Genomic DNA, 10,549 nt, shown 5'->3' with positions numbered 1-10,549 from the left:
CATCCTCATCCTCATCCTCATCCTCATCCTCATCCTCATCCTCATCCCATGCCCTCCTCTGGCCCCATCAGCAGCCCCAGCACTTCCTCCCTGCTCCCCACTGGTCACTGCAACCAACTCCCATCCAACTTTTCCATCCGGTGGCCCTCAGCAGAGGGACAGAACCACCTCGCTCAGCCCAAAGATGAATGACAAGAAGTTCCCTACCTTAGAGTCTGCTTCTGGTGGGTCGGGATGGGGCAGGACAAGCTGCTGGTCCTCCTGGTGCCCTCGAGGAACTCCTGCGGCGATCCCACCCTGATGTCCTGAACCCTCTTGGCCTCGTGGTTCTCCTGCTTGACGTAGCGCTGGTGGGTCTCGAAGCACTTTGTGCACAGGAATTCCTTGCACTCCGGGCACCAGTACTCACTGCTGCTCCCACAGTTGTCACACAGCAGCTCGGCCCCGCTGACCACACGCCGGTAGATACTCAGGCGGGCCTGCAGGCTGCTGAACAGCACGTTGTCCACGTCGGGGATGCCGTCAGGCTGCGGGATGGGCGCCTGGCACACGGGGCACTGCCCTACAGGTTTGTTCTCTCTCAGGCAGCCCAGGCACAGCGTGTGCAGGCAGGTGAGCAGCTTCAGGTCGGGCGATTCCTGCCGGCAGCCCTCGCACAGCACAAACTGGAAGTTGTCCTCCAGCGGCTTGGGGAGGCGAGGGAAGAGACAGAGCTTCAGAACCCCCGTCCTGGCTCAGGTAAGCGGCCACTTCCTACCTGCGGGGCGCTGGTTCTCGCTCAGCACTTCCCCTCCCCATAGCACGAGGGGCAACGCGTTGGCAGCGTTGGCGGATGGGGATGGGACAGGGGGCACCCACCCGCCCTGCCACCCCGTCCCCCTCCCTGCCGCCGCCCCACTCTGCAGCCCCCCACACTCCCATCGCACCCACTCCATACGCATGAAAGGATGAAAGCCCTCCAAAAGGTCCCAGCACAGCCCCGTGCCCACCGCCCCGTCGAGGCACAGCCCTCTGCCGCCCCCCCCGTCTCCTCCCACCCCACTGCCCCCCGCTGCCGGCCGGGGCTCACCGGGACCGCGGGTTCGAGGCCGTCCATGGCGTGGCACGGATCCGGGGCTCCCCCCGCCTCTCCCGTCGCCCAGTTTCGGTTTCCCGGTGCTGCAGACTCCTCCTCCGGGCGGGACCTATGTTAACTGCTGCCGGGAAGCCATTTCCATGGGAGGAGCTGCACCCCGGCTCCTGTCCATCCTTCCATCCACTCCCCGCTGGTGGCTATGGGACCACCGTCAAGTGGAGACCGTGACCAAAGGAGTGGCAGCTAAAAGGACTGTGACTGAGGGGGGACATCACCAAACGGGGGGGTACCCCCACCATAGACTGGTTGGGGTTACCCAGAACAGAGATGCTTTCACCTCTGGGTGCTGAGCATCCACACACAGGCTATCGGTAGGAATGGGGAAACTGAGGCACGGCTCAGTGCAGCGGGGCATGGGGGAGAGCCCACAGGATCACAGAATGGCCAGGGTTGGAAGGGACCTCGAGGATCATGAATCTCCAACCCCCCTGCCGCATGCAGGGGCCACCAACCTACGTGCAGGGTCACCAACCGAAGCCACCATCCTGTTACTACCCTTAGAGTATGTTTATTAGGATAGAAAGGAAGCTTACAAAATAAAGAGCTACGCATACATGGCTGGACGCAGCCCCACGCACGCAGCGCAGACAGAGCTCACACCACACAACGCAGAAACACAAATCAACACCGTCACTCCTTGTGTTGGAAGGGGCAACTCCAGGCTGCGCCTTCCCCGGATGCCACCTCTGCTCCCTCCCCAAAAGGCAGCAGCTGCAAGGACCACATGGCCCAAAGCTGGGGTGCCCACTGGATGCATTGCAGGCAAGGGGCGAGACAAGACAAGCACAAGGGCAGCTGGAGGGGCTCAGCCAAGGACCGATGCCTCCGTTGCCTCAGTTTCCCCGCTCAGGCCTTCACCCGCCTCCTGTCATCCCACGGGGAGGGCAGGTAGCATCCTCACCATGTTCTTCTGCTGTCCCCCACCTACAGACACACACACAGGGACACGCTTGCTCTATCTGTGCAGCTTCATGGCCTTGAAGAGCTCCTCCAGGCGGAGGGCCAGCTGCAAGTCGCCCTGCACCCGCAGCCGCCCGCTCATGTAGGCAGCCAGGGGCCGCAGCTCGCCCAGCATCAGCTCCTGCAGGTCCTCCTCTGCCACTTCCAGCACCACATCAGGGCTGCCCTGGAGCACACCGCAGCCAGCCCGCCCGCTGCCTGTTGGACACGGATGGGGTGAGAGGGAGCAGCTGTGAGCTGGGACACCGACCACGAGGAGATCCCCTAGAGCACCCAACCCCACTGTAAGACCCCACCTGAGGAGAGGTCTATGAAGAAGGTGCTGCGGGTGCCGCCGGGCAGGATGATGTCCACCTGGTAGGATGCTCCCACCTGGCTCACCAGAGCCTCGGAGAGGATGGGCTCCACGGCTGAGAGCAGCTCGGCCACACTGGGCCTCCTCCTGGGGGGGTCCACCTCGCTCACCGTCACCACGCTGTCTGCTGGGACAAAGGGATGGAACAGGGGACACTTTCAAGATGAGCTCTGCTGGTCCACAAGGACCCCCACCACATGGCACTCCCTCCTCCAGCCTCTGCCAGACGCCCATAGCTTTCATTCCCTTGCTTGCCCCAGTCTTCCTTAGCCAAAATTGCTGAAGGGATGACACATCCAGAATAGTCACACTGCAACCACAGAGCACATTTTTTCCTTCTTAGGAATAAGCAGGGGCCTGAACTGACACGTGAGTCTTCCTCCCATCCCCGTGACTCAAAGCACCTGGGGAAAAATCTCGCTGTCACTTCCCACCCCTTCTGAGAGCCGTGCCAAGCTCCCAGCACGAAACCTGAGCTGCCCCCAGCCTATCTGTGCTGTGCTCACAGGGCAGTAGTATCTGCAGGACTTTGGCTCCTCTTTCTAACATCGTCTGGGCTCAAAGGTTATGGGCTCCTACCTGCCTCTGGGGCGCCAGGTGTGCTGTCAAGGAGGTGGGAAGCCAGCTGTGGGGGAGAGCCCTCCAGCACCGGGGCTATGGCACCCAGAGGTCCCTGCAGGGCATCCCGGGGTGGCTGCAGCACCGCCTCCATCGTCAGCTCCACGCGATCCACCTCCAGTCCCCAGGACTTGGTCATGTCATTGATGTCCAACTGAGGAAAGAAGGGGAAGAGAGGTTGTGGGAGACCGTGGAGACAACAGATCGCACAGCTCAGCGTGCTGCTGGTTTAGACCTGAGGTGTACCCCCAGCCAGGGGACACCCCGGGCCATTCTCACCAGCAGCTGCTCTCCGATGCGTAGCTTCTCCCCCTGGATCTCCCGCAGGCTCTTCTTGCCCAAGGCCTTGGCCATGGCGCTCTGTGCTGTCATGCGAGTGGCTGCCACGAGGTCCTTCACCACCAGCACAGACAGTGCAGGGTCCCACACACGGAACTGCACATCAGCACCCATGGAGAGCACGGCACCGTCCCGGGAAATCAGCTGGGAGAGGGGGTCAGGGTCTGCACCACTGCACCCCAAGCCCAAACTCCCACAAGGTTCCCTCCCCCATCTCTTTAATAAAGCCAACCCCAATGATGACGTTTTGGGCTGCTCAGAATGACAACTTCCAGCCATTGCTGAGAGACATTTGGATACGGGCTGATGCTTTGGAGATGTCTCCACTTGGGAACATCCATTGACCAAGATACGGAAGGTCAATAGGTGCCTCCCAGCCCCAGGGCTCGTGGCTCCCAGCCCTGTAATGCTCCTTGCCTCACCAAAATTCAGGCAGAATGCTGCTCTGGGTATTTGGGATGCCTCAAGGGTGGCTCACCTTGCAGGGGGGCACATTGAAGGCCCGTGTTCTCAGATCCACACGCTGCCAGTGGTCAATGAAGGGCAGCAGCAGCACCACGCCAGGGCCCTGCGGTGCACGGAGGCGGCCCAGGCGGAAGATGACCATTCGTTCATAGGTAGGCACTATCTGAGGGTTGGACACAGAGACAGGGACAGGAGTGAAACGCCAGGCACTGCCTACCCACAGAGCACGGGCTGCCACCCTGCTCCTCACCTGCTCCCTTCCCTTACCTTCAAGGCAAACCAGCCTGAGATGGGGAAGGTGAGGAGCATCAGTAGGAAGACCAAGGAGGTGATGATCCCATGGCAGATCCAGGACAGCCAACCCTGGGAGGAGTCTGAAAGGGGGGCAGGGAATGTGCACCCACCAGCAAACCCCACCCAGGCCGAGTGAGAGCACCCAGCCACATCAACACCCTGCTGGAAGCCCCAGAGGAGAAGAAAGCAGCATCTCCCCTCTGCAGTCGGGGCTCACCTGCAGCATTCCTGGCCGATCCCAGCTGGTCTGCCTTGGATCCGAAGGAGAAGAAGCCCTTCTGTGCACCGTACAGCCCAATGCTGGACTGCTGGAAGCGGTCAAAATCCCCTAAGGGAAGTGCCTGGTATCCCGACCTGCTGAACATCTCCTTGCTGCAATGTGCAACGCCGAGAGGGTAAAAAACCCAACAGCCCTATTGCAGCCGTGCTGCAATAAAGCAATGCTGTCTTGGTTTTCCTTGCTGGAGCCTCAGTCCGGTCTGGGGCCGGGGGGTTCCATCCTCCCTGCGGTTCCTAGATGAGGATGAGGATGCAGAGGGGAAGGAGGGAGCTGCCGGAGCTTCCTGGTCCGCCCCTCATGTGGCTGTGACGGCAGAGGGACGCAAGGCTCACGGCGGGGTGAGTTTTTCCGGCGGCTGCAATGCTCGGGAAACGCTCCGGCGACCTCGGGGAGCGTCGCGTCCTCTGCCGTACTCATACCTCGGGGGGATCTGGAGGGTCCCGCATCCCTACGGGGTCCCCTCCAACCCCATAGGAAATAGGGAAATAGATTTTTTTTTTCCCAGCAAATCCCTCTCCACGCGGCCTTCTCGTGCCGACAAAACAAGCGCTCCTCCATCTCGGCAGCCGACAAAAGGGGGTGGTACCCTGTGGGTGTCTGCATCCCCCCCCCCCCCGGGGGGCCGCGGGGGGGGGGGGGGGGCCCCCCGGGGCATCACCCTATGGGTGTCTGCATCCCCCCCGGCAGCATCCCCCACCGATATTCTCCCTCCCAGTGCAGTGGGATGGCAGGAACGGGACGAGCGGTACATGGGACCCCCGTTGGACCGTGCCCCGTCCCGGACTCGTCCCGTCCCGCCTTCTCCCATCATCCCCGCCTTCCTCCCTCCCCCAGCTCCTCCTTCTCCCCACGCCGGACTGCAGAAACGAAAGCGGAGCCTCCGGCCCAGCGCGCCAAAATGCCCGGCAGCCCCGAAGCCCCCCGACCATCCGAATCCCAAGAAGGTAAATAGGGTCCCCCCGCCGCTGTGTGCCTGCTCCGCGCTTATTACTATGCGGGGAGGCGGGGAGGCGGGGTGGGGGGGTGGGGGATAGGCAGAATGGGAGCCCCCCCAGTAGGCTCTGTGGGTGGGTTACACGTGTGGGTTGCAACGGGGTCACAATTGGGATGCAAAGCTGTTCTTTGAGGGGGATACAGAAAATGTGGAGGGAGGTGGCAAGGGGAGGCACCGTGCTTTGTGTGGGGCTCGCTGGTGGGCTGGGGAAGGATGTGGGGGGCTTTGGGGACAGGACAGTTCCACCCCAGAGGCTGGAACCATACGGTGGGGACGCGATTTGTCCATTCTTGAATCCCCCATGGCAAGATCCGGAAGCAGCAAAAGTGAAAGGAAAAAATCAATTGGCACATTTGGATTCTCCCTGTGTAACCCCGAATCCAACACTCCAAACGCACACAGCTCATTTCTCCCTACTTCTCCCGCTTCCTCTTCCTACCCAGATGGCCCTGCTGCCCCCCAGGAGCCGGGGGTCGCACCCGGACCCTCGCAGTGCCCCGCTCCCTCTGGGCTATTGGGGGAGGGCGACTTCCAGTTCGTGCTGTGCGAGGGCTGCCGGCAGGAATCGCCCAACCTGAAGCTGCTCACCTGCCTGCACACGCTGTGCCTGGGCTGCCTGAGAGAGAACAAACCTGTAGGGCAGTGCCCCGTGTGCCAGGCACCCATCCCGCAGCCTGACGGCATCCCCGACGTGGACAACGTGCTGTTCAGCAGCCTGCAGGCCCGTCTGCGCATCTACCGGCGGATCAGCAGCGGGGGGCTGAGCTGCTGCCGATGTCGGCGGGAGGCGGCGGCCGTGTGGTGCTCAGAGTGCGAGGAGTTCCTGTGCCCGGGCTGCTTTGAGGACCACCAGTGGTTCTTTAAGAAGAGGAGCCACGAAGCCAGGAAGGTGGAAGAGCTGAGAGCCGAGTCGGCGCATCGCTTCCTGGAGGGCACCAAGAAATCGTGCAGCCTCTTCTGCTCCAGCCCTGGGCACACCGAGCAGGGCCACGTCACCAGGTGAGTAACACAGCACTGCGTCGTGCCCCCTGTGCATGGGGACGCAGCGCCAACCGTGTGTCCCTCCCCTCTTCCCCGCCAGCATCTTCTGCAGGAAGTGCGAGAAGCCGCTGTGCTGCTCCTGCGCGCTGCTGGACGCCCAGCACTCCCCTTTCTACTGCGACATCCGCGCCGAGATCCAGCGGCGGCAGGACGAGCTGGCAGCGCTGGGGCAGGAGCTGGCGCGGCGGCGGGGCGGCTTTGAGGCATCGCGTGCGGCGCTGCAGGACGAGGCGGCGCGGCTGGAGGCGGCGGGGCTCGGGGTGCGGGAGCTGGTGAGGCAGCGCGTGGAGCAGCTGGTGAGGCTGATCCGGCACGAGGAGGAGGAGCTGCTGGCCACGGTGGAGAGGAGGCAGGAGAAGAGCCGCAGGGAGCTGGAGAGGGAGCTGCAGCACGTGGAGGCCGTGCTGCGGAGGATGGAGGCGGGCGAGAGGCTGGTGGAGAAGATGGGCCTCTATGCCACGGAGCAGGAGGTGATGGACATGCAGCCCTTCGTCAAGGATGCGCTGGAGGAGCTGCGGAGGCAGCGCCCGGCGGCGGATGGGGAGCTGGGGCTGCACGAGGACTTTGCCGAGTGCCGTGCCAGGCTGCAGGCGCTGGCTGAGCGCATCGAGGGGCTGCAAGGTGAGATGTGGGCACACGTGGCCAGCAAGCACCCGGTGCTCATCTCCCTGCCTCCCCGGTCACTCTCCACATCACTCTCCCTGTGATGGGACAGCTGTGTTGCTTGATCTTTGCGCCTCCCCAAAGGCTCCTTGGCCACCACAAAACGCTTCATTCTGGTCTCTCTTCCCAAGCCTTGCCCTCTCTCTTGCAGGTGGCGCTCCCCGGCCGGTCCCCATGGTGGAGGTGGCTCTGGAGAACAACCTGGTGAGATGTCTGTGTCCTGTCCCAGTACGGGGATGGCTCCTCACTTCCCCTATCTGCAAGTCTTCCCCATCCTACAGAGCAACTCCCAGCTTTCCCATAACCGTTGCTCTGCACTCTCTGTGCAGCAGGAGGAGCCCCCGCAGCACAGCAGCCAGGATGTTATGCCCACCTTCACCATCAGCCTCACCGAGATGGGGGTGAGCACGGTAAGGGGTGGGAGCTTTTGGGACCCAGAGAGGCCACCCCGTTGCCTGATGTCCCCTATGCAGGTGTCCCAAGCCACCACGCGGTCCAAGCGGTGCCAGCCTCACGTGGAGAGGAGCAGCCAGATCTCACCCAAGCTGCTGAAGCTGGAGTGGGATGGCGGTGAGCCCAGCTCGAGACAGTGGGATGGCAGAGGGGAGCCCAGCACCTCCACACAGAGACACAACGGCCGCATCCCCCCCTCCAAGGCCAGCAGGAGCCACACTCGGGATGCAGGTGGGTCATTACAGGGTCCCCTGTAATGAGAGCGATCAGGAGCCCAGGCTTTGCCCTCTGGAGCTTCATCCCCATTCCATTCCCTCTGCAGAGGATGGCAGCATCATCATCAGCTCGGAGGACAGCGAGGAGGACACGGTGATGAGCGGGACATCGGACTTCACTGCTTGCTGAGCTGCAACCCCATCTCCCTCTGCTCTGGAAGGCAACAAACCCCCCCTAGGTTTGCCTGAAGGGCCCACGTGGCAGCATCCCCAGGTGCAGAAGGACAGCTCTGGGCATAGGGGACGGCTCAGGTTTGGATTCTTCTCTGAGACATTCACACATTCAAGGATGTAGGAGCCTGACACTGTCCCCAGTATCACCTTCCAGCAGAGCTTCAGCAGGAGCAGGATATGGAGGTGGATATGGAGGCTTTTTAAACTTCTCTTCCTGTTTAAGCTTCAGTCTGTGCTCAGATAACACAAATCTCACTGCTGCAGGTAGAGCTGCTCAAACCGTCGATGGTAGCACTTCCTTCCATAAGACATTGATGCTCGAGCCTTTCCACTGCCCCATTCCATTAGAGATTATCACAGGGCTCCCTGGGAAGATTATTCCCAGCTGGAAAAAAAAAAAAGAAAAGAAAAGAAAAAAGAAAACCAACCCACAAAATCCACAGTTTTCTTATGAAACTCTTATCTGCACGCTCCGGTGCTGCAGCCCAACGGCCAGGCAGAGGGCAGAGGCTGGGAGATGGGATCGCTGCTGGGATGGCCTCATGCAAAAGTTCTTTTGTACTCAATAAAGGCGTTTCCAAGTCAAACTCCCCTCCTTCTTTTGCCTTCTCTTTCCCCGCAGTGCGGGACAGCCGCCACCAGATGTCCCCTTCGCACAGCCGCTCGGCACTCGCTCTTTGCGGCAAACGCGTGTTCACCCCACTCGTGCACCCCGGTGGGCCTTGAGCCCCGTGCAACCCTCCCTCTGCAGCGGGGGAATCCGCGCCTCGCTCGCCCTGCAGTGCGATTCTCCAGTGTCTCGTATAGGGTTGTGCTCAGCCTTACCCTGCAACAAGGGGCGCAGCCGGAGGAGAGCCGGGCCCATCTGTTTGCTGTCACTCGGCTTCATCAAAGCCTTGTAAAACAATAGAGGGGGCAATGGGCCGCAGGAGCCAGATTTGCCATCTTTTAGCTCAGGGCTGCTGTAAAACTCACCCAGCAGGCACAGGGCATTAGGCACTGAAGGGCCTGGGGTGCCCTGGTGTGAGGGGACCCCCGAGCTGCCATCAGCTCCTACTCCCCAGCACCTCCACCCAACCTTCAGGCTGAGGTATGAAGAAGAAAGGAGTTTTCTTTTGTGCTAGCAATAAATAACTTCCCTGAATTAAGCGAATCTCCTGAAATGATATATAATACGCTGCTTGCCTGATTGGCTGTTATTAATAATGCATTGCTCAATCTAAACCATTCATAAAATGACTCCCTGCTAGCCCTCAGCAAAGTGCTTTGGGACTTGGTTTAAAAAAAAAAAAAGAAATAGGCAAGAAGGAGCAGCATAAATCCTTTCTGTTTATGAAAATGGATTTCTTCCCCCAACACTCATGCAAAACTAATTAGAGCCAAAGGGCCAGTTCCTCTGCATTTGATTATAGCCTGCAAGATCACTCAGCTTGGATGGCCGGGGTGGGGGGAGGTCCAAGGCAGGGGAGTATTTGCTCCAGCGAGCTTGAGAAAGGTTAACTGGGTTAGGTGGTTTTATTAAATGTTTATCCCTCCACAGCAAAACAGGTTTGGATCCCAGGGGGCAGCAAGGGCGAGGATGGGGTAGTCAGGAATCTGTTAAATGTTTGGAGAAAGGTGATGCAAATTCAAGAGAAACCATATCACCTCCAGCCATGCTCCCAGCGCAGAGAATTGATGCCCTCACCTGACCTGAAGGGAGATAAAACGTGGCTAAAGGCAAAATAATCCAGGAGAACTCACGCTGGAGGCTTGCTCTTCTCCTTAATGCCCCAGCATGGGGAAGAGGATTCCTCCCCTTGATGCTTCCAGGCAGCAGGTGGACATTATAGGTTGTAAACCAGCAAGCTCTCATTCAACCAGTGATTCCTCTAGCTGGGAGGCTGCTCTCACCTGCACCATGGGAGCCATTGCACTGATCAACACCAGCTGAGGATCTGGCCCTCAGCACAGCTATTCACATGTTTAGGGGCTTGCAAGGTCAGTGTCTGGGGCTGAGCAGGCTGAAAGCTCTGGAGCCATCTGTCCAGCCATCCATGTACCCATCCATGCATCTATTCATCCATCCATCCATCCAAGTGCCTGTCCATCCTTCCATCCATCCATCAGTGTACCCATCTGTCCATCTATTCATCCATGTACTCATCAATGCATCTATTCATCCACCCATCCACGTATCTGTCCATCCTTCCATCCATCTCTGTACTCATCCATGCATCCATCCATCCACCTAGCCATCTGTTCATCCATTCACCCATGTACCCATCCATGCATCTGTTCATCCATCCTTCCACATATCCACCGATCCATCCACACAACTATGTACCCACCCTTGCATCTACCCACCCACCCACCCTCCTACCCATCCATCCACTGATCCATCCATCCATCCATCCATCCATCCATCCATCCATCCATCCACTGATCCATCCATCCACTGATCCATCCATCCACCTATCCATCCATCCATCCATCCATCCATCCATCCATCCATCCATCCATC

At 59.8% G+C, this 10,549-nt stretch overlaps 3 protein-coding genes across 9 annotated transcripts in view; 1 reads left to right on the top strand and 2 right to left on the bottom strand.

Annotated features, from left to right (window-relative positions):
• LOC122187838 (protein PML-like) overlaps positions 1-1,427 on the bottom strand; it is a 7,003-nt gene extending 5,576 nt beyond the window's left edge. The window contains exons 1-2 of the mRNA XM_042885673.1: positions 1,070-1,427; positions 208-686 (exon numbers count right to left, since the gene is read on the bottom strand). Coding sequence (XP_042741607.1) covers positions 208-686; positions 1,070-1,096 — 506 coding nt within the window. The 5' untranslated portion in view covers positions 1,097-1,427. The remainder of the gene's footprint in view (positions 1-207; positions 687-1,069) is intronic.
• Positions 1,428-1,623: 196 nt separating this feature from the next.
• STOML1 (stomatin like 1) lies at positions 1,624-4,996 on the bottom strand. 4 transcript variants are annotated; one of them, XM_042885679.1, is made up of 7 exons: positions 4,384-4,992; positions 4,140-4,246; positions 3,886-4,035; positions 3,348-3,551; positions 3,030-3,222; positions 2,392-2,577; positions 1,624-2,293 (listed from the first exon to the last, which is right to left on the bottom strand). In XM_042885679.1, exons 1-7 carry the CDS (start codon positions 4,529-4,531, stop codon positions 2,091-2,093), a joined length of 1,191 nt encoding a protein of 396 aa, XP_042741613.1. In that variant the 5' UTR covers positions 4,532-4,992; the 3' UTR covers positions 1,624-2,090. The 4 variants fall into 4 exon arrangements, with proteins under 4 accessions (XP_042741613.1, XP_042741614.1, XP_042741615.1 ...); XM_042885680.1 differs by having other exon boundaries at positions 2,392-2,574; positions 4,384-4,991; XM_042885681.1 differs by lacking the exon at positions 3,348-3,551 and having other exon boundaries at positions 4,384-4,996.
• Positions 4,745-8,633, top strand: PML (PML nuclear body scaffold). Of its 4 annotated transcripts, none has more exons than XM_042885677.1 (8): positions 4,745-4,784; positions 5,281-5,390; positions 5,884-6,439; positions 6,522-7,102; positions 7,296-7,348; positions 7,477-7,545; positions 7,618-7,828; positions 7,920-8,633. In XM_042885677.1, exons 2-8 carry the CDS (start codon positions 5,345-5,347, stop codon positions 8,000-8,002), a joined length of 1,599 nt encoding a protein of 532 aa, XP_042741611.1. In that variant the 5' UTR covers positions 4,745-4,784; positions 5,281-5,344; the 3' UTR covers positions 8,003-8,633. The 4 variants fall into 4 exon arrangements, with proteins under 4 accessions (XP_042741611.1, XP_042741610.1, XP_042741609.1 ...); XM_042885676.1 differs by having other exon boundaries at positions 7,474-7,545; XM_042885675.1 differs by having other exon boundaries at positions 7,477-7,828.
• Positions 8,634-10,549: the final 1,916 nt, after the last annotated feature.

Source organism: Lagopus leucura, unplaced genomic scaffold (genome assembly GCF_019238085.1).
Source record: "Lagopus leucura isolate 7727_CA_CO unplaced genomic scaffold, USGS_WTPT01 Super-Scaffold_100052, whole genome shotgun sequence".
Lineage (NCBI taxonomy): Eukaryota > Metazoa > Chordata > Aves > Galliformes > Phasianidae > Lagopus > Lagopus leucura.
Note: the sequence above shows the minus strand (reverse complement) of the source record. Positions and strands in the feature narration are given on the sequence as shown.

What these genes read in the sequence shown, in the direction of transcription:
- PML (XM_042885674.1), top strand. Translation starts at nt 5,345, where the DNA reads ATGCCCGGCAGCCCCGAAGCCCCCCGACCATCCGAATCCCAAGAAG. An exon ending in GAGCAGGGCCACGTCACCAG is followed by an intron (nt 6,440 to 6,521) that starts GTGAGTAACACA and finishes CTTCCCCGCCAG; the next exon opens with CATCTTCTGCAGGAAGTGCG. An exon ending in GAGCCACACTCGGGATGCAG is followed by an intron (nt 7,829 to 7,919) that starts GTGGGTCATTAC and finishes TTCCCTCTGCAG; the next exon opens with AGGATGGCAGCATCATCATC.
- STOML1 (XM_042885679.1), bottom strand. Translation starts at nt 4,531, where the DNA reads ATGTTCAGCAGGTCGGGATACCAGGCACTTCCCTTAGGGGATTTTGAC. An exon ending in CAGGCTGGTTTGCCTTGAAG is followed by an intron (nt 4,036 to 4,139) that starts GTAAGGGAAGGG and finishes TCCAACCCTCAG; the next exon opens with ATAGTGCCTACCTATGAACG. An exon ending in ACCTGGCGCCCCAGAGGCAG is followed by an intron (nt 2,578 to 3,029) that starts GTAGGAGCCCAT and finishes CCTTTGTCCCAG; the next exon opens with CAGACAGCGTGGTGACGGTG.